At 33.3% G+C, this 26,100-nt stretch overlaps 1 protein-coding gene across 1 annotated transcript; it reads right to left on the reverse strand.

Annotated features, from left to right (window-relative positions):
• Nucleotides 1-1,543: 1,543 nt before the first annotated feature.
• ZSWIM2 (zinc finger SWIM-type containing 2) lies at nucleotides 1,544-23,179 on the reverse strand. Its single transcript, XM_054477288.2, has 9 exons — nucleotides 22,963-23,179; nucleotides 21,699-21,775; nucleotides 18,731-18,771; nucleotides 12,961-13,171; nucleotides 11,441-11,689; nucleotides 8,087-8,171; nucleotides 7,261-7,373; nucleotides 4,408-4,561; nucleotides 1,544-3,474 (listed from the first exon to the last, which is right to left on the reverse strand). The coding sequence occupies exons 1-9, from the start codon at nucleotides 23,125-23,127 to the stop codon at nucleotides 2,668-2,670; spliced, it is 1,902 nt and encodes a 633-aa protein (XP_054333263.1). The 5' UTR covers nucleotides 23,128-23,179; the 3' UTR covers nucleotides 1,544-2,667.
• Nucleotides 23,180-26,100: the final 2,921 nt, after the last annotated feature.

Raw genomic sequence — 26,100 nt, forward strand, 5'->3', positions numbered from 1 at the left:
TTGGTATATTGTATATTACTGCAATAATAAAATTAAAATAAAAATTGCTGAATGATCATTAACCAGTTTGACTAGTGTGAGAATAGTATCCATATTATATCTTTCTCATAACTAAAAAATGAATTTTATGGCATTGTCTCAATTAGCATTCCAACTTTTTACTGTTGATAGCCCTATATGTTTTTTTTTCTAAAACACTGTCTATCCTTTTTGAAGGGTTCTTTTAAAAAGAAGAGTGAGAAACAAGCAATGGGGAAAGGATTCCCTATCTAATAAGTGGGGCGGGGAGAACTAGATAGCAATATGCAAAAAATTGAAGCTGGACCCTTTCCTTACACCTTCTACAAAAATTAGATGGATTAAAGACCTAAACATACAACCTAAAACCATAAAAACCCTGGAAGAAAACCTAGGCAATACCATTCAGGACATAGGCACGGTCAAAGATTTAATAATAAAAACACTGCAACAAAAGCAAAAATTGACAAATGGGATGTAATTAAACTAAAGAGCTTCTGCACAGAAAAATAAACTAGCATCAGAGTGGACAGACAACCTATAGAATGGGAGAAAATTTTTGCAATCTATCTGACAAAGGTCTAATATCCAGAGTCTACAAGGAACTTAAACAAATTTACAATAAAAAAAACCAAACCATCCCATTAAAAAGTCGGCAAAGGACATGAACAGACACTTCACAAAAGAAGACATTCATGTGGCCAATACATATGAAAGAAAGCTCAACATCACTGATCATTAGAGAAATGCAAATCAAAACCACAATGAGATACCATCTCATGCCAGCCAGAATGATGATTATTAAAAAGTCAAGAAACAACAGATGCTGGTGAGGTTGTGGAGAAAAGGAAATGCTTTTACACTGTTGGGAGTGTAAATTAGTTCAACCACTGTGGAAGATACTGTGGCGATTCCTCAAAGATCTAGAAGCAAAAATACCATTTGACTCAGCAATTCCATTACTGGGTATATATGCAAAGGAATACAAGTCATTCTATTATAAAGACACATGCACATGGATGTTCATTGCAGCACTATTCACAATCGCAATTGGTTGATTTGGGAATCAACTCAAATGCCCATCAATGATAGACTGGATAAAGAAAATGTGGTACGTATACACCATAGAACACTATGCAGCATAAAAAGGAATGAGATCATGTCCTTTGCAGGGACACGAATGGAGCCAGAAGCCATTATCCTCAGGAAATTAACACAGGAACAGAAAACCAAGCACTGCATGTTCTCATTTATAAGTGAGAACTGAATGATGAGAAGACATGGACACCTGGTGGGGAACAACACACTGGGGCTTGTCTTGGGGGCAGAGGGAAGGAGAGCATCAGGAAGAATAGCTAATGGATGCTGGGCTTAATACCTAGGTGATAGGTTGATCTGTGTAGCAAACCACCACAACACGTTTACCTATGTAACAAACCCGCACATCCTGCACATGTTCCCTGGTACTTAAAATATAAGTTCATGAAAAAGATTAAAAAATAAATAAGGAGAGTGAAATATCTACGGGAACATAAATAATATTTTATTAATTGGAAAATTATTTTGCAGTTTCCTTAACTCTATCTTTCAAGACAAACAGGCTAATAAAATTCTGAATTGCTGACAAATATATTTGGCCATCCATCTGTATGTCAGAAGCAAGACAAACTTTCATTCAATTTTCAAATGCAGCTCATATTATAATTAACTTTGTTACTGTTTCTGAATTACATTTTATTACTTTCTGTTTGTGATTAACCTCAATTTAATCACTTATTTAAATGCAAATGCTCTTTTCAAAGAATTTTGCTTGACATCTTCAATATTTGTTTCATAGACCTATGTATTCCATTATTACCATGATAAAAAATATCATGTGATATTTTTTCCTTGTGACAGATAATAAAAATCAATATAGCATCAATAATTTTAAAAATATTTGAAAAGAAACTGGGCCATATAATTTAAAAATAAAAAAAATGTAAGGGTTACATTTTTTCAAATGAACACTTTGAAACAATAGTTACTTTGAAAATAGAGCAGATTTTAAATAACAGATCCTTCGATAATAGTGATTGTATCAAGAAATTTGGTAGTACTTATATAAGTTTCCTGAAAATAAAGCATTAAGACCATTATAAATGTGACATAGCTGATAGTATTTCATTTTATTTTCATTTTATGTATAAGAAAACTCCTTTATGGAGTTTTTTAAGGTTTTTTTTTTAATAGGTTTGTGGTAATTACTAGTGCAAGAAAAATGCAAAAAGTACAGAAGTGCCAGGGAGTAATCCCTGCATGTTATGTGCTACCATGAAAAATATGTGAAAACAGTGACTCAAAGTAGGAAAAATCTATTTCCTTAATTTAAGTAAAACATTTCTAAAATCAGAGTAAAATAAGATAAAGTCTCTAAAAATTATTCATTATTTATAACATCCTGAATATACTCATGAAGACACCCAATGCTGTAAGTTGTACAAGTAATAGAATCATTTCCTTTAAGTGTAGTGAGCTGTTTATAGGTAAGTAGGCAAATTCCAACAGAGAATTTTATATACACTTGTCAAGACTATATGTGCTTTTTATGTTCTATAGAAAACATTTTTTTATATTCAACATTCAAATATTTTCAGATAGTAAACTTTTTCACAATTGAACTCCTTCTATTATTAAAGACAGCTCAGTACTTTTTGTATTTACAGAGTGAGACACAGGCTGTCTTGATAGATGACTACATTTTCGTGTAATTTCCCCCATACAGTTATTATACCTTTTAGACAAACTAAGTTTAGCTGTGCTCCAATTGACAATATGATTGAAATCCTCTGGAAGTAAAGTTGATCTCTTGTTGTCCTCTCTTATTTTAGTGCCAGGAGTCTTCTTTAGGTGGTGGTTATTACATTTACAGCCTTTGGTCATCTGGCTTTGACTAGTGTGGTATTTTCCACTGATGCATGGACTTTCCATTGCAGTGGGACATACAATATTCTTATGAACAACAGGAGGAAGAAGTGTTTGAGATGGTATTTTCCCAAATGATACAGTGGATAAATCTTGAAGATACCTGGGAAAATGTTGGCTAATTTTATATTCATAGGTTAATTTTCTTGAATTTGAATTATCTAATTTGATAGAGCATAGATTATCTATTGTTATGTTCTCATAGGCATCTTTTGGGCTTTGAGATGTATTCAATTTATCAAAATTACACTGAGGTATGCTAGGTAAAATTCCAAGTCTATTTTGTTTTAAGACTAATCCGGTACCAGGAATAAAAAGATCTGGTTCTTTCTGCTTTGATAGATGAATGATGTCTCTGTTTGAAACAGACTGATGTGCTTGTCCATTCACTGCTGAATTTTTCCAAGTTAAAGGGTTATATATAACTTGTCCATCAATAGGGCATGAATTGCACTTGTGGAATAACCAATTGTCAATACACTTCCTGTGAAACTTTAAAAAAAGATAAGCTAATCAGAACTATACCAATCTTGTTTATAATATTATTCAAGTAAATTTCCCCCAGTTTTATAATTGTATGATTAAAAATATTTAGCAAAATTGAAAAATAATTATTTATCAAGTTTTATGAAAATATTTTGAAGAAGTTAACTACTAAATATAACTATGTAGGGACTGATTTCCATTTTCAATATTAAAATGCAAAGCCTTTTATGGATAGCATTCATAATTTTGTTAAAAATTCTCTACTTAAAGCTATTAATTTCACTGCTAATTATTTCTAATGAAAATTATTTTAAAAGTCATAACCAACTGGGGTTGAAAATGGATCTGATAACAGTAAAATATAAAATAACAAATTAAATTTTTGGAAATGAAACAATTAGCCATTTTAAATAAGGATGACTCTAAAGCTTTATTACTGAAGCTGTTTGTTTAGTGAAGCAACTTCATTTCAGAAAAAAAGTTGGTTATCAACCACTATACAGTTGCTTATCAATTATATAGTGATCAAGTAGTATTATGCTGATTCTAATGACTTCGTGTGAAATAATAATTATGTCAACTTAAGCATTTCTGTTTCATCTTAAGAATCATAAAAATACATAGCAAAATATTAGTACTCTATAACCTTTTTTCTTTTTACAGATAACTAAAGTAGATAAAGGAATCTAACTTAAAGTACCATTTTATCTTTCCTAGATAGTATATACAGAAATGAGTACTAATCAATATAAATACATTCTCAGGGAGAAAGCTGCCTTCTCAATAGTCTCTGTGGTAGTTCTTTCTATATGTGCTGTGCAATGTGAACACCTCTGTACAGAGTACAACTCAAAAGTAAAAGGACAGACTTAAATTGTCACTTCATTTGTGAAAATTGACCCTACAGGGAAAGTAAAACTAAAATGATGTGACTTTTACCTTGTGAGTACATGGTAGCAATCTTGTATGTTGACCAAGATGAAATGCCTTCAAACAAAGTAGACACTGGTAGCCTGGAGCAAGCAGCTTACTATTCTTAGTAATCAGTTGGAGAGGCAGTGATCTTACAATGTGTTTTGGTGTGTAAACTTGGCTGAATGAGAATAAGCAGAGACATGAGTGTTTACATGTTATTATAGATCAGGAAGTGATCAATAGCACAGGTAAATAGCCTCTATATAAATAATGCAATCGAACCCTAGGTTTTCTTGAACTAAAGACAATAAATCTCATACATTATAAAGTTAAAAAATCTATTTTATTGATCCTGAACAATATGGATCCAACTTCATAAAGAACAAAGTTTTTGGCTGAGCGCGATGGCTCGCGCCTGTAATCCCAGCACTTTGGGAGACTGAGGTGGGTGAATTACCTGAGGTCAGGAGTTTGAGACCAGCCTGGCCAACATGGCAAAACCCCATCTCTAATAAAAATACAGAAAAGTTAGCCGGGCATGATGGTGGGTGCCTGTAATCCCAGCTACTCAAGAGGCTGTGGCAGGAGTATCCCTTGGACCCAGGAGGTGGAGGCTGCAGTGAGCCGAGATCACGCCACTGTACTCCAGCCTGGACAACACAGTGAGACTTCACCTCAAAAAAAAAAGTTTTAAGTAGTCATATCAAATAAAAATGCTAACCTAAAATTTTTGAGTTTGAGTTGCACTTTAATGTCAATAAAATCAGACCATATACTCAAATTATAATATTTTAGTCTGAGCCAACAATTGGGCAAGTGTTTAGAAAAATACAACCCAATTCACTCTGTATATTGGAGTGTATTCACTCTGTGTAAAGTGTATAGTAAGCCACATTAAATATTCCAGGCTACTATGATAAATTGGTAGATCATAAGAGATAAGGAAATTTGTTTTTGTTTGGGGTGTATTCTTACCACTTCAATATTGTTAGACTATGTTAATGTAACTCTAAAAATACCAGCTCTATTTTTTGTACCAAAAATACTGACATAACTAAGATGATATACTATGAATTAACTGCTATTTGATGCCATTGCAACTAGTAAAACAGATACAACAAATCTTTAAGAGAAAAAAAAGTTTGGTTAAAAGGTCAGATGTATTCCTATCATTCAAAAGTCATTCAGAACAAAGTTCAAATATATTCTTCAGAAAAGTTTGTACTTCTCATTACTCTACAGATATAGCCTCAGCATATTACAGAAATTGCTTTTACCAGGGTCCTCTAATTTCAATTAAAATGTATATTTTTAGTACTCTTTTAAGGTTGTTACCTACTGTTTCTTATCCTGACATTCTCTTTTTATGTATTCCATTTTCTCTGCCTAAAATGTCCTTCTTCTCCTAATGTTCTCCTTCTCAACTCCCTGTCCCCTAATATCGCCTAAGTCCAACCATTAGTTATACAACTTAGCATTCTAACAGGATGAAGTATGATGCCTGTGCAGGGAAAATGGAGTTGCAAAGCCTTTGTGTAGGCTCATTTTATGCCCCACAAGAGCTCTGGTCTCCAATGTGTGTGGAGTACCCACGGGCATGGGCTATATATCAACTGAAGTTTGGATACAAACTTACATATACGTGTGCATGTATACGTGTATGGGGGTACAGGTGTATTATATGTATATGTATAAATATATATATATATTTAATGAGAACAAGCACATTTTTTGTTTAGTTGATTCACTGAAATTATTATTTTTAGTTTCTATTTTATCCCATCCTTAAAAAGTTGTCTTTTTTATGTGTTTCATAATGTACACAATCTCTTAATATTATACAACATGCTACATTTTCTTTTTTCTTTCTTTTTTTTTTTTTTTTTTTTTGGGGGGATGGAATCTCACTCTGTCGCCTAGGTTGGAGTACAGTGTTGTCATTTCGGCTCACTGCAACCTCCGGCTTCCAGGTTCAAGCAATTCTCCTGCCTCAGCCTCCCGAGTAGCTGGGATTACAGGTATGAGCCACCACACCCTGCTAAATTTTTTTTGTATTTTTTTTAGTAGAGGCATGGTTTCCCCATGTTGGCCAGGCTGGTCTCGAACTCCTGACCTCAGGTGATCACCTGCCTTGGTCTCCCAAAGTGCTAGGATTACAGGTGTGAGCCACGGCGTCCAGCCTAAATTTTCTGTAATTGAACAGGACTGTTGCAAAAGGTCTGGAGACCTCTCCACTAATAATGTTCTTAGTCAGTGTTCTGAAATATAACCAATCTGCTCGGCACTCTTCTTCCAACAGGGTGAAATAGAGGTTAGAGAGAGGGGGAATGAAGCAAAAAAGACTTTCTTCCCCCAAAGGCCAATTATTTCAAATGAAAATTTCAAATATCTTTGAATCTTTTTTATTTAAACATAACCGATGTCAGTTTCAATTTTACATTTACGTCGATGATTATGTGATTACTGAGGAAACTATTGTATCCCTCATATCTAGTATAGTTTCTGGTCAAATTAAAAATAATAGATAACATTATTTGAATATTTATTGTGTGTATTAACTCATTTCACACTCACAAAATTCCTACAAGGTTGGTTTTAACAATTATTCTCGTTTTAAAGATGAGGAAAATGTGGCAGATAGAAGTGAAGTAACTAGTCCACAAGTCACATAGGCAATGTGTGGTTGAACTATGATTGGATTCAAGCAGTCCGACTCTACAACCCTGCTCTTCAATTGGATGGTATAATGCCACCTAGTATCTAAGTGCTTAATAAGAATTAAATAATAAATAAAGGAATAAATAAAACTTATTCAAATTGAAAAGTTATTCAAAGATTCTGTCATACAAGAAATATAAAATTTACTGGGAACCTCACCCTTGCTTTTCTTGAAAATGTGACATCTTTTCTTCTATCTCATTTTTAGTATCTATGTATTTTACAACTTCATCTGCTCTTTTTTCTAGTGATCTCCATTTTTGGTTTCTTTTCTGTAATAGGTGAAAAGTAGATGTTACTTTGCAAAGTCATGGATATTTTCATTTTGTGGATGAAAATTAGTTGGTTGCATATCAATAATGTGAATAATGCACAATATTTTAAGCATATATATTATTTTTCAACATGTTAAAGTACTTACAAATTATTAGTGAGTCTCGTATTGCATAGCTACTATAATGGCATTACTTTTTAAGGTAAAAAATAACAATAATTGTATATGTTTTATTTTATCTTGTCTGGTAAGTAGAAGGTAGTATTATTATTCAGCATCAGGAGATACTTTTTAAGTGTACAGTTTAAATTATTCCAGTAAAATTCCATGTTTCATTATTGCTTATGTAAGAAAATTTAAGAGAAAATCATAAATGTTTTGGTTTTACATTATAACCCAATTTGTAATGTTGAGAGCTTTTTAAAAACTAATATTCAAGTTTGATGGCTATAATTTCTGTTCCAAAAATTTATTCATAATGTCATCAGATGTTTCTTATTGTGTTAGATTTTATAAATTACCAGTGTAAGAACTGGTTGCTTTGTGCATCCTTATGAAAAAGAGTTCTCCTAAAAATATGGCTTTAGGTTTGTATTAAAAACCAATCAGCTCTGTTCCACAGTGTTATGTATTCTTCTTATTCTTACACTGACTTAGCTCTACAACAGGACAAATAGAAACACTGTATTAGATTCAAGATGGATACTGTACCTCACGAAATGTAAATGTGTGGGAAAGATGGCAGCAGCTATCAAAACATTCCTGGCATAAGTGATATTCTATGCATTCGGTACACCTAAAAATACAAAACATCAAAACATGCAAGGAAAAAAAATCCAATTATTTTGATGGTTTGGGGTGAAAAATTCTGACCGAAACTTCCTGGGAACAATCCAAACATGACAAGGTTCATCTCAAGTCACACTGTGTATTAGTTTCCTGTTGCTGCTGTAAAAATTTACTACAAACTTAGCTTAAACTGCACAAATGTATTATCTTACAGTTCCACAGGATAGAAGTCTGAGATGAGTTTCAATGTGCTGAAACCAAGGGGTTGGCAGGGCTGTGTTACTTTTAGGGGGCTCTAGGGGAGAATCTATTTCCTTGCTCTTTCCATCTTCTAGAGCAGGGGTCCCCATCCCCAGGCGCTGACCTGATCTGTGGCCTGTTCAGAACTGGGACATACAGCAGGAGGCGAATTGTGGGAGAGCAAATCTCCACCTTCTGTCAGATCAGCAGTGGCATCAGATTCTCATAGGAGTGTGAACCCTATTGTGAACTGCGCACATGAGAGATCTAGGCTGTGTGCTCCTTATGAGAATCTAATGCCTGATGATCTGAGGTGGAACAGTCTCATCCTGAAACCATCCCCCAATAACCCCTGTGGAAAAATTGTCTTCCACAAAACTGGTCGCTGGTGCCAAAATGTTTGAGGACTGCTGTTCTAAAGACTGCCTACGTTTATTAGCTTGTGACCCTTTTCCTCCATTTTCAAAACAAACAACGTAGCATCTCTCTGCCTTTCTTCCACAGTCACTTTTCCCTCTGACTTTCTTGCCTCCCTCTTCTACTTTTAAGAACCTGTGTGATTACACAAGGCTTATCCAAGCAATCCAGGATAACCTCTTTATTTCAAGGTCAGTGATTAGAAACCTTAATTTCATCTGCAATCTTAATTCCTCTATGACATACAAGATCTGGGCATAAGGATGTGGACGTTTTAGGAAGTCCATTATTTTGTCCACCACATACCCCTTCCATGATGCCTTCTCAGACTACCTTAGCTTTAATTTACCTCTTTCTCTACATTCTTACAGGATGTACAGTCTATTAGATATTCTGTCATTTGATTATCCAGTGCTGCTTTCCAGTTGTTTCATGAATGCCAGAGTTAGAGTTGGCAGCGTACTTCTTGAAAATAAAAATTATATTATTTTTTCCCCACAGAATGGAAAAAGGTAAACATATAAAAGATCTCAATAAAAACTATTGACAAGTCAAAAAAAACCCACTTTCCATAAAAGCCCAATCTCAAGGTTATATTGTTTATAAAAATTTTGTCACAAGTAGAGGATTTTAAATTACTTGCAACATAATTTACCAAACTGAAAATATTCTGAGCAGTAGTCAAGTAAACTTATTATTCAAGTTATCAAATATTTAGAAGATTATTGCCATGAGAAATTTAAGAAAATATGTCCCTCAGACATCTTAAAAGAAGCAACTGCTAATTTATTCATTATTACTCTTTGTACATACAGGGAAGATTTTAATAATTAACACCAATGGGTTGGACAAATGGTGCCATTTATTCAATACATCAAAGTATGCTGGGCTAAAAAAAGTTAAGCATCTCTGTATTTTAACATATATCTAGTAATTTTGGAATTAACCTCTTAAAAGATGAAGTAGTTAAATTCTGAAATTCTAACGAAGAAGGAATGAAGAAACTTTCTAGTTAATCTTGTCGTCTCCTACTCAATGTGTTCCTAAAAGAAATGGAAATAGTTTTTCAGACTGATGACTGAAATGTCAGTACTCGAGGGAATGGAAGATGGATGGAGTCACAAATATTGAAAAGGCATTCTTTAATTTGTAAAAGAGAATGGAGACAGAGATGAGTAATTGTTAGCCAGATCCGTAGAGGAGAAGTTATGAGACAAGAAAAGATTCTCAAAGGAGAGTGTAGGGTCCCTAGTGGGCAGGGGGCAGGATAGTGGGCCATGTGTTTACTTAGTAAGAAGAATAATGCCCCAGGACAGAAAGAGCAGTCAGAAAGCTCTGAGTGACAGGAGTGCACTGTCATCAACAACATACCTAAAATCGATATTTGTACTAAAGCTGCCTGTAAACCATTTGGGGAACATTGATTGTAAGCACTGAGAATTTTACACTGTGGCCGTCACATGTCCTTGTTCCCCCACATGTCCCAGTCCCCTCTTTCACATGTGACCTTAGCCCCTCCCTGACTGGTCCTATCCACCCCTCTTGAGAAAATTTAAATTGCCCATACGATGGCTGCTAATACCAAAGATCAAGTCCTTCCTTTTCCTGGAATCCTCTTTAACCAACATTCCTGAACCTAGCCGAATACCTCTTATTAAAAGTTTGTAAAAATTCTGTACTTCCTCCCCAAGTTAGAATCCTCTGTAGGAGCCTTCTCAGGCCAGCCATTTTCCAGGAAATACTTTTGTTAATAATCAACTTTCTTTTGTGTAACACATACAGAAAACAAAACTAAATTCAAAGGAGAAAGATATAATTTGCTGTTGGATGTGATAATGTTTTATGGTTTTATGAGAGAGTTTTAATATATATGTAAATTAAATTGGGCTCATCATAATGTAATTTAATAAACTGATACATTTCAAAAAAATGTGACAAAGATTGAAATAATGTTTTCTTCTTAATGTACTGTTAACTTAAAATTTTAATTAAGAAAATACAAATTTCCTAGGCATAGCAATTAATTTATGTTTTATCCTGAGAATTGTGGGAAAGTTTGGGGGTTACTCACAGTGAAAATTGTTTGCTCTAATAATTACTATGTTTTTGTAGTTGTTGAAGTATAAGATATGAAAGAAAACAAAACCTGTACTCATTGCAATTTGGAGTAGGGGGGACTGGATTAAATATTCAGTCAATCTAGTCAATGTCCCTCTGGCCCAATCTTCAGAATTTTTGGCAATGACTTCAAAGGTAGTTCAAAGAAAGTTGCAGAGGGTGAGAGATCCAGCAAGGCTCTGAGCTTGGAAATTTATCTAGGCTAAAGCCACCTATCCTGTGTCCAGAGCTTCTAGGACGGGGTGCTACTTCAGACCCAATCTAGACCAGAGCTCAAACCAATACCCTTGCACAGGAGAAGAAAATAAAATGATTGGAGTTCCTGAGATACTGGACTGAGATAGAGGTCAGTCTGTGAGTCCTAAATAAGCAATCGTCACACAAGTCAAACAGTATATGCAGGAAGAGGGAGGCTACAGAACGGGTACTTTAATGCTCAAAGTTTCCTGATGTAAAAAAATAAAAAAGAACACATGCTTATAATTTACGAATAACACTTACTTATAACACTTCCCCTCAATTGGAAATTGTTTGCAGTTGTTACAGGGAATCCCAAGGTGTTTGTCCAGTCTCTCTTTCTCTGCTGCAGTTACAAGTTTGCTAGAGTTTTTGAATTCCTCCAAAATCAGTTTTAATGGTGCAAACTCTTTCCTGCACAGAGGACATTTCAACATGGAAGTGTTTGATGTACTCTGATAATTAGCTAAGATCTTCATGCATTTTATATGAATACTGTTGCCACAGCCAAACCTATGAGAGATAAAATTGAAGTTTACCATTTGTATAGAGCAGTTTTATATATCCATTGTATATATATATTACATATATATTTATATAAATAAAATTTCCTGTGCTACCATCTTTATTCCACAAAAAAATAGATTCTGAACTGATTTTCAGCTATAGCTTGATTACATACACACACACACACACACACACACACACTCACTCATTCTCGTAATCTATCATCTTTAATACATCAGAATTCCAAACTTAAATTTTCCTTTATTCCAATGAAATGGTGAAAGATTTTGCATCATTAAAATATTTTCATTTGTAAAGTGAGAATGAATATAGGCTTAACACAAAGGAAAATAATAATAATAATTATTTTAATAAAATGCTTCACTGAGAGCAGGGGTGCCACCATACTTTTCCAGAAGTCACACAATATATGGTAGTACCAAAGAAATATCTGCTGAGAGAAATACTATTTTGGAAAGTAGTTAATAATTTTACAATATGCAATAGAAAGCAGACACATGAACAACTACAGTGTGGACAAAAGTTTTGTTAAATTATCAGAAGAAAAAAGAATGACCAGGAGAAAAAAATTGCAATGGAAAATGGCTGTCCAAATTTTTCAAGTCCAACTTTGTAGTGCTGTGAAGAAAGGTATGAACAATAGACTCTCAATAAAGATTTGTGCATATGTGAACATTGAATTATTTATGTTTAAAGATAGAATTTTGAAAAACTGAAAATAATTTTTGTAATTTCAAAGTAAAATAATCTTTACTTTCAGAAAAGTCTTTATAACTATAATAAACCATCGCATTTATTCATGTGTATAAAATAAAAACACAGGAATTACTCTACTCTTGTTACTTAAGGTGGGAAGAGGAATAATTGTGGAATTATGTTTCAGTTTTTACCCTTGTAGTGTAGCTCAGAAAGATTTAGAGTAAGAGCATATATTTAGCTCATAACATATATATACACACACATATATATGTTGTTTCCTAACATATATGTTATATATAATATATATATTTCTATTATATATATTTATATATAATATTATAGATATTATATTTATATTGTAATATATAATTATATATTATATATATATAATATATATGTGTGTGTGTGTTAGGAAATAAAAGAATGTTAATTAAGTATAAATTAGTGGTAGGTAAAGTTGTCTATTTTTTCCCTATCATGTCTCCTAAGGTAATAAATCACAAATATGTTTTAGAATTTTTAATTAGTTTTAAGAATCCAAATTAAAAATACATCACCTGCAAAAGGTGACAGGAAGCTTTTTCTCTAAAAGTAGCTCTTGACAAATAGAGCAGATATCCTCTGAATCAATTTCCTTCTGTTTAATGTACCCATCTTCTTCAACATGTTCATTTTCGTCATTTGTTCCTGGTTGGGGAGTTTGAACTCGATGTATCCCCCGAAGCAAGTCACTTATCTCTCTTTCTCCAAGACCCAATTGTAAAGCAGCTAGTGAAAAATCCCAAAGTATTAAAATTCAGTCACAAAATTGGAGCTACAGAGAGATAACAACTTATGCTGAAAGTTAGAATTTTCTTTCAAATATCAGAGAGACAGTTTTGATTGAAGTATCACACTGACATTGACCACTTATTTACATTTTTTTTCAGAGCCAAAATGTCAGAAAAGAGTCATTTAAAAAAATTTAAAAATTATTATTTTTTCTTGTAACTAAAAAAGAGTCAATGCAAACAGTGCACTTGAATATGATAGTGTTCATCCTTGGATTGGTGTTACAATCATGTCTTATACTTCGATCTGTTCACTTGTCCATAAACAAATATTTTGTCAACATATAAGAATATTAAAATAAATGGGACATGAATACATGGGGAGGAAACTGATATCTGAGTAACTACTGTAATTATTTGTTAGATGAATAAGTGAATTAAATAATAATGGAAGAGCAAGACTTAATTAATTGTGCCTATTTTCTGTTTCTGTTTTGTGTACCTACAAAAGAGTGTCTCATTAGTCTTATCCTCAACAGATTTGGTCAGTGTTTCTCAGGACAATCTATTAGTTACTATATTGCTTGCACCACTGGCATGTGCATTTTTTGAATTCTGAATTTTCTCCATCCTGTAATCCTTAAAGGAATGATGTTCTAAGTGCCTATAGTTTTGATCAGGGAATCCTAGATTCTTCATTCCTTGGCCCATCCCTTTGCTGCTTCCCCCTTCCATCTCCTACTCCTGAACATGTCATAATTTAAATGCTAGTTGTTATTGGTCCTCTGCCTTCTAGTCATTTTATGTATCTTTTTAATATATATGAATTAAAAATCATTTCAAAGATAATGAAACACTCTGTTTTTCTGGAAAGATCCCCTAACTAAACACTAAAATACTGAAAACATTACAGTTACATTTCAATACAGAAATTGCGGTTCCCTGTCTGAGGTGGTATGGCAAGTGGACTGTGGGAGGGCATCATACATTAATTAACCATTACTTTGGGGAAGAAAGGCTATTTGTCACAAAGACACAGCAACACAGCAACATCTGCTCTCTAAAATGGAGAGAAAAATAAAGAACAAAATATTGTGCTTTGGGGAATAAAGATGCACTGGGGCAGCAGAAATACTGAAGAATAAAATTTCATAAAAGAAGCTGGCCACAAACTGTTCTGTGTGGTAAAATGTGAATTGGAAAATAAAAGGAAGAAACAAACTCTTCTAAAGTGAATTTGGAAAAATTAATGTATAAGACTATGCAGGAATATTTTGAAAGAGAAGAGCAAGACAGCTAACCTGGACTGACATCACAATGTGTTGTACAAGTAATAAATGTAGTAATATATGAGATGCTCTAAATAATAAACATTGTTAAACAAAGAGGAAAAGAAGGATTATCCAATAACTGTTACTGAGATAACTGGGTGGCAATATGGAGAAAATTAACTCAAACCAAATACCAACCTCCAACTTATACCAAAACAACTACACACTGGTGCTATTATATAATAAAGAACAAAAATAATAAAATGAGCAGAAAAAACTCCAAAGGACTATTGATACTATGGAAGAAAGACAATTTTTAAAGGGTTGAAACAATAAATATGAAAATAACAGATGATCCGATTTAATAACACAAAAACTCCTATGTATAACAAAATTTAATAAAGCCATAGAGAAAAAACTTATAGCAGATTAGAAAAACATTTGAAAAAAGTAATGCTTATAATAATTAAGAAATGTTTGCAGTTTTATCCTAATAAATACCCAAAATACAATTCACATAAAACACAAATAGTAAACAAGGCAGTGGAAGATGTTCAATTTTATTTGCATCAAAGGCAAATGAGTTAAAATAAGAATAAAGCACAGCCACTAAAACTGACTGAATAAACACTGATAAATGTTACGATTTGTTTGCCTTATGTTATTTCTTTTGTATTTAAAAAAGTTATTTGAAGGCATTTTAGATCTTCCATAAAGGAATGTTAAATAAATATACCAGAGAATAGAAACGATTTTCTTATTTAATTTACCAGGCATGGATAAATTACTTTGAACCTTGTATCTGGTTTTTTCCTGCTTTGTGTGGCTTTCTTTCCAAAATTATAGAAATATTACTAACATGGCAAAATATTTCTATGTGTCTTTATTTTCATATTTCTTAAATATGCTGTTATCTTTCTTTGTATGCTTAAGTACTATAGTTAAAATGTGCCAAAAACATGAATCCAAAAAACATATAAAACTTAAAGAAATTGACATATTGCTGAAATCACTGTAAATCAGCAAAAGTATTCTGAAAACATATTTGGCAATACATGGGGGGAGACATAAAAATATTAACACTTCTACTCCAAAACACAATAAGACTTTAGGCTAAGGAAATATTTGAAAAGAACAAAAAGCTTCACGTACAAAGAATATAACAAGCAGTTAGAAATAAATGCCTAATAGTGGAAGAATGTTAAATTGCTTATAATATACCATATTTAGTGAAATATTAGCTAGCCTTTGATGACTTTCATTACAGAGATTATATAGCATGAAAATATAAGGTAACAGTGTGAGAAAAGCAGAACACAGAATTCTGACAGGCTATTAGGCTGTTTTATGATATATATAAAATCATAAAAGGAAAATAGAAAATAAAAAGTTTACATCTTTCTGGTGAGAATTTAGAAAAATTTCCTTTAATGAGGTTTTAATTTTATTCATAATTATTTAATTCCAAAAAGAAGATAGTATTCACTAGTTATTGTATTTAAAAGGAACTATCAGGTGGTAAACCTAGCTTTTGTTGGGAAAATGTTTATGAAAAAAAGAATGTTCAGTGTTCAAAAATTAACATTTTTCATAATAATATTCCCATATAATCATTTTTGTCAGTCTTTGAAAAGAGTCTCATGTTTCTTGTATGCAACACTGGAATGTAGATAATTGCTTCCAGATTCCTTTTAGAAAAGAATCTCTGAATGATGTTCAAAACATACCTCTTCCATTACAAGTAACATTCCCTCCACACTTATTTAAATACTATACACAATCCTAATGAGTAATTATTTATAGTTTTCTTTATTTTTCATGTATGTTTATTCTAGCTTTAATTTAAATGATAAATTCTAAGATCACCAAGACTTTCTTTGAATATTATTACAGTCTCTAGTATTACATTGTGCACATGGGATTTTCTCAATGCTTACTAATTGAAATTTCTTTTAAAGACAAAAGACACAAAAAATCTTTATTTCAGAAGGAAGTATAAACTTTCAAATTATATAGGATTAATTTGAAACATTAAAAAATTCCCTACTGTAGACTGAATGGTTGCTGTCTTCGATAAGTGCAAAGAATAATAATACAATGTAATATATTAAATTGATCAATACAAAATTGCTGTGTTTGCAGATAAAAGACATTCATATACTAGCAATACATACGATTCAATTTATAAAAAGCACCTAGCAGAGCTCCTGGCTAATATGTGGTACAATAAATATTTGTTGAATTTAATTGGGTAGAACTGCACTGTTGAATATGGTAGCCATTAGCCACAGGTAGCTATTGTGTACTTGAAATTTGATGAGTGTGACTGACAAAACAAATTTTAAATTTTATTAAATAAAAAATTTAGTTTTTAACTTAAAGCTGATAATCTATAGTTACAGAAAAATGTATAAGTATGTAACAATTTGGATATGTGAATCTATTTTTCAACTAAAAAGTTTGAGGAAGTCTATATACAGATCAAATATTTCCATTGAAAATATAGTGTCAGAGTTGAGATCTACTGTAAGTATAACAAACACGCCAGATTTTGAAGACTTAGTACAAAAAAAGTAAAATAGTTCATAACTTTTATATTGATTACATGTTGACACAATAATATTTTGATGTACCGGGTTAAGTTAAAATACATATTAAAGTTACTTCCCTGTTTCTTTTTACTTCTTGTAATATGGCTACTAGAAAATTACATACGTATGTTATATTTCTATTGGACAACCTCAGTATTGAAGCTTGTGAAAATGATATGGAAGAATAGTGTAGAGAATAAGACTTTGGAGAGATGGTCAACATTTAACTTCAGTGAATACAATGGAGAAGTCAAAAAGAAAACAATATGTATAAAGCCATACAACCTAGTCATCAGGCATGAAGGGACTGAGAGAGAGGCTTAAGAAGAGGCTGACATTTTAGAAAGAATCTGTCTATCTAGAGGGTGAAAGACAAAGTGCAAAGTTCAGGCACTGGAAACAAGGAGGCTACACAGAATGGTACTAAGGGCTGAGGAAAGTGGAACAAAGGTAAGAATGAGTATGGAGAAATAGAAACACTTGAGAAATATGTAGGATGTAAAACAAGCAGGATTTGTGGTATGGGTAGATATATGGCAGAAGAGGACGAGAGAGAAAAAAATCAGAGAGAATATCAAGGTTTATAGCTTTGAAGAGAAAATAAAAAGGAAAGCCAGTATGTGAGGTAGGGAAGCTAAGAGGGGAGCACAGATGGAGAAATTAGTATTTAAGATGCCCATGGGACCTCCAAATTGAGCTGCCCAGAAAGCAACTGGAAATATTGGTCTGCTGGTAAGATTGGGAATCACTGATACAGAGTTAACAGCTGGAGACATGGAAAATGGGAGACATTTCTAAAAAAATATGTAGAGTGAAAAAAGAAAAATCCCTGTGAAACACTAATGTTAATTTATTATCTGGTATAATTTTTAAAATATGTCTACTGTGATTGTAATTCTATAATAGCTAGGGGGAAATAAACTTGCCTAAATAAAACCAATTCTTTTTGAATAGAAAAAAATTTAAAACTAATTATCACTTTAATTATTCATGAATATCAGAAACATTTATTAATACTTTTAAAAATGCAGTTGTTAGATGGGTCTAGTATTGGTCAAACAATTCCTTAACTGCAGTTAACCCTTTCACAATGACAGTATCTTTATTATAAGATGTACAAATTTAAGTGACCTGTATTGCAATTATTTTTCTTTCTTTCTTATTTTTGAGAACTCTGGAATTTAAACTTATATAAATATATAACTGACTCTAAACTCAATTTAAGTACTCACTTAAAAACTACATTTTACTCTGCTTTTGTTTAGCAAAACAATTTCATTCAGCAAACATTTTTGAATAAAATAATGTGCCATGCCAACAGTCTATTTCTGGGATCTAAAAAAATCACATTCGCTATTTTTCTCACAATTAAAATAATTTTAGACACAGAAACCACTGTAACCTTTTCTTAGAATACGTAAATGTTTTTCTACTTAATAACTGGCCATTGTTTCATACCCGTTTTTATTAAGTGCCTAAGAGTTTGAAAATGACATATAAAGTTACATTTTTTTAAAGATGAAAAATGTTCCAAGTGTCTTAAGTTTAACAAGCTGAGCTACTGATAGTTACCAGATTCCCTAGAAAAGTAACCATCTAAATTTAGAAAATGTTTAATAAAAAATTCTTATATTTGTTAACTTCAAATTAGTAAAATAAAAAAATAAAACAAAAAACCCAAACCCCAAAACTTACATTCATGGTTCCTTGGAAGCTTGAATTTTTTCAACAAGACCCTAACATTCACAAGTAGAAAAAAAATTGAGACATTTATTTTTGACATAAACTCAAAAGACATTTAAAAATATTTAGAATAGAAATCAAATTATAAGATTTATATTACGGAAAGTGTTATGAATAAACTTAAAAATCATCAATTTTCTGTTATAATAGTTGTTAAACTTATGTTTTAAAATAAGTATATGTGAAAAAAGTATGATTAATGAAAACAAATGACATCTGGTGTCAACAGATTTGTCAGAGAGAGTCCATGTATTTCTTACGACATACAATTATTCAAAGGGAAAGGATAATGAGGGGATTTAGGTTTTTATGGTACTGCCTTTAAACTTCTCTGGAAAGGGAGTAATTTTCTGGATACTGTACCAAATGGCTGTTTTCCTACATATACCTCTCTAACGCATGATAGAAAATTTTTTTTTTTAATTTTACCAATTAAAATGGAATGCGACTTTTTTAAAAATGTGGGAAATGCCTATTAAATTATTATTCAAAGATACTAAATATACTTTAGTATATGAAACACTTTGATTATATTTCCATTTACTTAGTGGTTACAATATTGTATAACATGAGTTATATAATAATCAAAAGAGAATACCCTTCCCCTGACATAAAATGAAAATGGAAAAAAAACTATTTTAAATATAATCATAATACCAAATTGTAAGTTGTGAAAGGACTATATTTTATTTTTATGTCAACTAGAGTAAATAACTTGTGTTACCAGATGCTTAATAAAAAGTGATCAAAATAAAAGAGCAGAAAAGTTAGTAAAAACATTAGAAATAATTATATAACATTTTTTACTTCTAAAGAAAAGCACTAGAAATGTGAAAGTCAGTCATAATCTTTTCTTAATTTCTTATTTTTTCATGTTAACTATCAAATACATTAAAATAATATTAATAATTTGTTAGTATGAGTATAGGTAGGCAAAACAAAATGAGTTGATTTGTATTTAAACTTAAGGAACTTTTTTTTCATTTCTAGAGGTCAATTACCCTACAAATAGATTCTGACACTAGATGAAAAATTTCAGATTTAATAGACATCATCTTCAATAGAGTTCTACTTCTATCTTGAAAGATTTATAGTTAAAGTCAACAAAATTATACACTGGGGAAATGACATCCTATTCAATAAATTGTGCTGGGAAAATTGCAGCCATATGCAGAAGAATAAAAGTGGATTCATAACTTTCACCATATACAAAAATTAACTCGAGATGGATTAAAGACCTAAATGTGAGACCTTAAACTACAAAATCTCTTGAAGAAAAACTAGGAAACTCTTCCGGACATTGGCCTGGGCAAAGAATTTATGATCAAGTCTTCATAAGAAAACGCAACAAAAAGAAAAATAGTTTAATAGACTTAATTAAACTATAAAGCTTCTGCACAGCAAGTGAACAATCAACAGAGTAAACAGACAACCTAAAGAATGGTAAGAAATATTTGCAAACTACGTATTTGACAAAGAGCTAACATCCTGAATCTATAAGGAACTGAAACAACTCAACAAGAAAAAACCTAATAACCTCATTAAAAAGTGGGCAAAGGACATGAACAGACATTTTTCAAAAGAAGATATACAAGTGGCCGACAAACATAATAAAATGCTCAACATCACTAATCATCAGAGAAGTGATGATTCCACAATGAGATATCATTTTATACATGTCATAATGACTATTATTAAAAAGTCAAAAAACAACAGATGTTGATAAGGACCTGGAGAAAGGGGAATGCTTATATACTGTTGCTAGGAATGTAAATTAGTTCAACCTTTATGAAAAACAATATGGCAATTTCTCAAAAAACTAAAAATAGAACTACCATGACCCAGCAATCCTATTCCTGGGTATATGGCTACAGGGCAAGAAATCATTACATCAAAAGATAGCTGAACTCATATGTTTATCACAGCACTATTCACAACAGCAAAGATACGGAATCAACCTAACTATCCATAATGGTGGGCATAAAAATATACCACATTAATAAAATGTGTGTATAAACATATATATATATAATGTAATAGAACTCAACCATAAAAATTAATGAACTCATGTTTTTGTAGCAGCATGGATGGAACTGGAGGCCAATATCCTAAGTTAAATAATTCAGAAATAGAAAGTCAAATACTGCATGTTCTCAGTTGTAAGTGAAAGCTAAACAATGGGTCACATGGACACATAGAGTGAAATAAGACATCAGAGACTACAAAAACTGGGAGGGTGGGAAGGGAGTAAAGGCTGAAAAATCACTTATTGGGTACGATGTTCACTATTGCGGTGATTAGTACACTAAAAGTCCAGACTTCACCACTATGCAATACATGCATGTAAGAAACCTGAACTTTTTATAAAAAATAAATAACCTGAACTATTTATAAAAATACATGAAAATTTAAAGTGATTCATAGTCAAATGTTAACTGAAAAGGAAAATATTTTGAAACTTGACTGCCATAGGCCAATACGGAAAAGGTGAACACTTTCAACCTGTGTATACATGTAGAAAATGGAACATTTGATATTCAAGAAAACGTGATTTTGGAAACACAATTTGTGGAAGCACAGCAATATCTCAAATGAACCATATAATTATCAGCAGTGATGGGATCAGGATTTTTCCCCCATTTTATAGTTAGATTTCACATTTGTACATGAGAATCTAAAATTGATTTTTTCTATTTAAAAGCATTAACATTATAAAATGGTTCTCAATTTAAATGTTATTCAATTTTCAGAATAAAATGAAATACTGAAAAATTATTGGTAAGCTATGACCATTTTAACTTTATATTCCCCAAACACCAAATTTCTTTAATTGTGTTGTTATTGAAACCATGAAAAAGGCAAAATATTTAACACACCAAGATGTTCCTTCATGGAAGATCTTCATTGAAAAGTCACTTACCAGCAGATATGCTTACAAAGTTCCCCTCCTTTCAGAAATGTGGAACAGTTACAAACATGAGGATTTCCTAGAAAAACCTTTAAAAGAAAAACGCATACTTAAAAAGACCAGTAAAATTTGAGAGTTACAGCAAAACTGAGTTAATAAAAGAGATTTGAAGAGGTAATTTAGTTTAGGTGATTCAAAAAGGTTGAATAGATTCTACCGGAGAATCTTAACTCTTAATACTAGTCTCTAGGCTGATTTTTCATTTCATTATTTATCTTTGTTAGCAAATTAACAAATTAGGATGGTTTTAAAGTGACCTGCTCTTAGGCAGGTGAAAATAAATCTAATTCCCAAAGTCAAAGAAGAAAAAAAGCAAAAATCAACCCATAAATTCCTCACTGTAAGGAAATTCTACTTTGGGGTGAAGCTAAGCACCTTTTGTAAGGTAGCTCATTTTGGATTTTTGTTTGGTGCATTTCAGTCGGTGAATTTATTTAATTTTATTCAAGAGGACAAAATTTATTCACCAAGACTAGTTTGGCTAAAACAATTAAATACAATAAGTATTGAAGCAACAAAGTAAAAAAAAGATGCTTTAAATAAGCACAGACTAGTAAATTGCATTCAACTCTTAAACTTCATGGCACTAACGTAAAATTTTATAAGTCAACTCCTAGGAGGTAGTGCAGTGGCTAATTTTTGAGTGGTTAAGGATGGGATATGCAATTATGAAATATCTGTGGTCTTTCAGTAAACTTGAATTTTTATTCATTAATATCTTTCCAAGGTATTGCCATTTAAACCATCCTGTAATAGGGCCTTCATATAGTTTCAGAGTGAGCAAAGAGTAAAGGGAAACCTATTCATTTATTCAGAAAATATTTACAGTATGCTAGCAGATTGTAGAATTTTCATTTCGTTTGATTTACAGGACTAAGGACCACTAACAACAGATCCAAGAACACATGTAATGCGAACCAGATATTCATATAAAGCCTTTGACATTTTCAAGCCTAAAGATCAAGAGCCATCATCTTTCACAAGAGTTGCAGTTTGAAGTCTTAACCTCCAAAAAAGAAACTTCTAATAAATACTATTTCCTTCTGTAATTTCACATATTTTAGAGTCTGGAACACTCGTGGGAAGGCGCTTTCGGGAGTGAGGCAGCAAGTATCCGCAGAGATTGTGTTGGTGGCTACGCACATTGGGTATGCCAGTGGGGGAACCTGGTGGGCGGGGATGGTGGCGAATTGGGGGCGGTAGAGGCGGTAGTTACTCGGAAATCCATGTATTCCGGCTCCTCCTCCCTCAGCAGGAAGCCAGTGGGGCCCATCTCTCGTAGGAGGTAGATGCTGCTACTCAGCGCCTCGTCTTGGTGCCAGCTGAGCCTCTCGCTCAAGTGTCTTCGCCTTTCAGAGGCCTTATAGCCTCGGCGAAGCATGCTGGGTGCGGGCGGAGGCGGCCCCTCTGCTCGGCTCACTGAGGCGCCAGCCGGTCTCCAAGACAACGGCGTGCAGGCTGGTTGCCTTGGTGACGGTGGTTGGGCTCCGGGTGTCCCGGTGTGCCCTGCGCCGAAGAAGAGCGGGCGACAAAGGTGCGGGATGGCGTGGATTCCGCAACTCGCCCCAGGCTCCACTGCATTTTGAAGCGACGCCCTTGACTGAGGTGTGTTTTTAATAATCATCTGGCAGACTTGGAAGCTGGCGGCCGAAGGCATAGCTGTCAATTTTCTTGCGTTCCTTCTGCTTCCTCCGGGCAGAGATGGTGAAATCTACTTGTTAGGACAGTTGCAAACCCGATTGCCGTCTGGGCTCTGGATGCTGAAATTATACTGTGATGATTCATCATCTTTAACAGAAAGCCGAGGTTACAGAGCCCAGAGTGATTTTTGACGTTCCACAATATTCCACGAACGTTTTCTGATGGCTCACTATGAGCATAGAGTGACTGAGTCTCTGGGGGAAAGATGTAGAAGACAGGAGTTCTAAATCCTAGGAAGTGCATCACCCGTAGTGGCGCCGGCTGTAGTCCCAGCTACTTGGGAGGAAACCAGATACTTAAGTCATTTCTCTCTGCCTCTCTCTCTCTCTCTCTCTCTCTCTCTCTCTCTCTGTGTGTGTGTGTGTGTGTGTGCGTGTTGGAGGGGAAATGGTCTTCCAAGTGAGGGAACATTTTTTACTTGCATCTTTGGGTAGGGGTGGGTGTTGGGGATGGTACAGCCAGAATGATGGATGGTGGTACATCCTGAATGGTGGCACAGAATCCATTGACTGTGGGTACATGAAACTTACAAAGCTGTATACTAAGGAATAAGAGTTTCAAGGCATGCAATATTTGTACCTCCAATAATTTGAATTGTCTCTGAGGTTTGTTTACCACGTTTTAGGGGGAAAACTGTAATACAGTACGGGTCAACATTTTGAGTCATAATTACTGAAAAAAGAAGCCATATTAATAGAATCTCTGTAGGAAATTAAAAGCAGGAGACAGCACTACTTGGAGGCCCAGTGACCTTTGCCTTGGTGGCCAAAGATAGAGCATATTTGTCCTATTTTATCATGGGCAGAAATCATAACTAGATTATGTCAACAGCAGGAGAGTTCTCAGAAAATGGCAAAGGCAAAAGATGAAAGAAGATGATGGTAATGGCAGCTTTCACAGGTGAGACACCTGGATAAACATCATCCAACCCTTAAAATCTTAGGTCTAAGGTCTAAGGTTTTAATTTACTAAATTTTATTTTTACTCTCCTATTCTGACTATTAACAACTCACATTCATACTACCATACTCCCAACTTTAGAATCAATTTAATGGTACTAGATGTTAAAGAAATACATTATAACATTAGAAAAAAACTCACATATCAAGGGCAAAAGAAATTATAAATTGGATTAAATTATTTTACATATTGATATGTATAATTTTAAAAACTCAGTAAATTAATGACAATCCATATTTGCTATATAATATGATGAGTTGGGCTTCAGAGTGAAGACATTTTATTCAACCATCAATTTTTTTCTCTCTCCTTATATATATGTGTGTACATATAAAATAAAGTTATAGAATTTTTAAAAACAAACAGCAAAAATTGTTAAAGCTGTTGTGTTTTAGTTATAGCTAGATAGTGATACTTGTTTACTTGCTCCATGTATAAGTGATAAACATTTTCAAAGGGTCACATGTTTAAGACACAATAGTCATTATATCAATGGAATATAGGTTCATAAATTCCATTTTGGGGAATGGTAAAAATAATGGTGTTTATGCTTTCACAGAAGTTAAAAAGTGAAAGCACAGATTGCTAGACAGAACTTCAGTCTATTTGTAAGACATTTGTTTTGATATCTGTCTGTTATGACTTTAAAAACATTTTTATAGTCAGGTGACTATCCCATATGTTTGCTTCATCTCTTAAGAGTGTGTGATGGGGGTAATATTTTGAAAATATTAAATTGGAGAATTAAGTATCCTCCTTAAGGTATATTTTGTGGCATATTGCCCCATGTGAGAGGGAGGTGGTTACTGCAAAAAACAAAGCTGTGAGGGGCTGGGTGCAGTGGCTCATGTCTGTAATCCCAGCACTTTGGGAGGTCAAGGCTGGGGGGATTGCTTGAGCTCAGGAGTTTGAGACCAGTCTGGGCAACATGGCAAAACCCTGTCTCTACAAAAAAATACAAAAATTAGCTGGGCATAATGCATGGCTGTAGTCCCAGCTACTTGCGAGGCTGAGGTGTGAGGATCACTTGAGCCCGAGAGGTGGAGGTTGCAGTGAGCAGAGATTGTGCCGCTGCACTCCAGCCTATGTGACAGAGTAAAAGACCCTGTCTCAAAAAAAAAAAAAAAATGTTGCTTGAGTTTCATGGATTGATAAGCCTGAGTTTCTTGGATTAATTTTTAGCCTCTTTAGCAATACAATTGTCATGAAAGATAGGTATTAAAAAGTTATGATGGCTCCCGTTAAGACAGAAAAAGCTGAACCTAGAGTATTAGACCTTGGAATTATATGGAAAAGAATGCTCTAGGAAGTAGGAAGAAGAGTGATGGAAGTCACTAGAAGAAGTCAGCTTGTCAGTCTCCAAATGGGCATGTATGAGTTGGGTTGAGGGTGGAATATATAGAGTGATGGATTGAAACATTGAGATGAGTTTAAGATGACTGAATACCTGGGGCAAGTGTGTGTGTATAGCATACTTCTGTAACGGTGTTAGAGAGTTGCAGGCTACTAGGAAACTTCAGCTTTTTGCCATGTCTAACACATGGCAAGCAATATTCAGAGGTGCCTGTGGAAGACAGGTAAATGATCTGGTTCTCAAGGATTAAAAACATGAAATGGATACAAGAGTTTGTGTTTCTTTCTAGAGATTAGGCACAAAAGAAAGGCAGAATACTGGTATCTGACAAAGAAGATA

The sequence above is a fragment of the Pongo pygmaeus genome, chromosome 11 (assembly GCF_028885625.2).
Source record: "Pongo pygmaeus isolate AG05252 chromosome 11, NHGRI_mPonPyg2-v2.0_pri, whole genome shotgun sequence".
Lineage (NCBI taxonomy): Eukaryota > Metazoa > Chordata > Mammalia > Primates > Hominidae > Pongo > Pongo pygmaeus.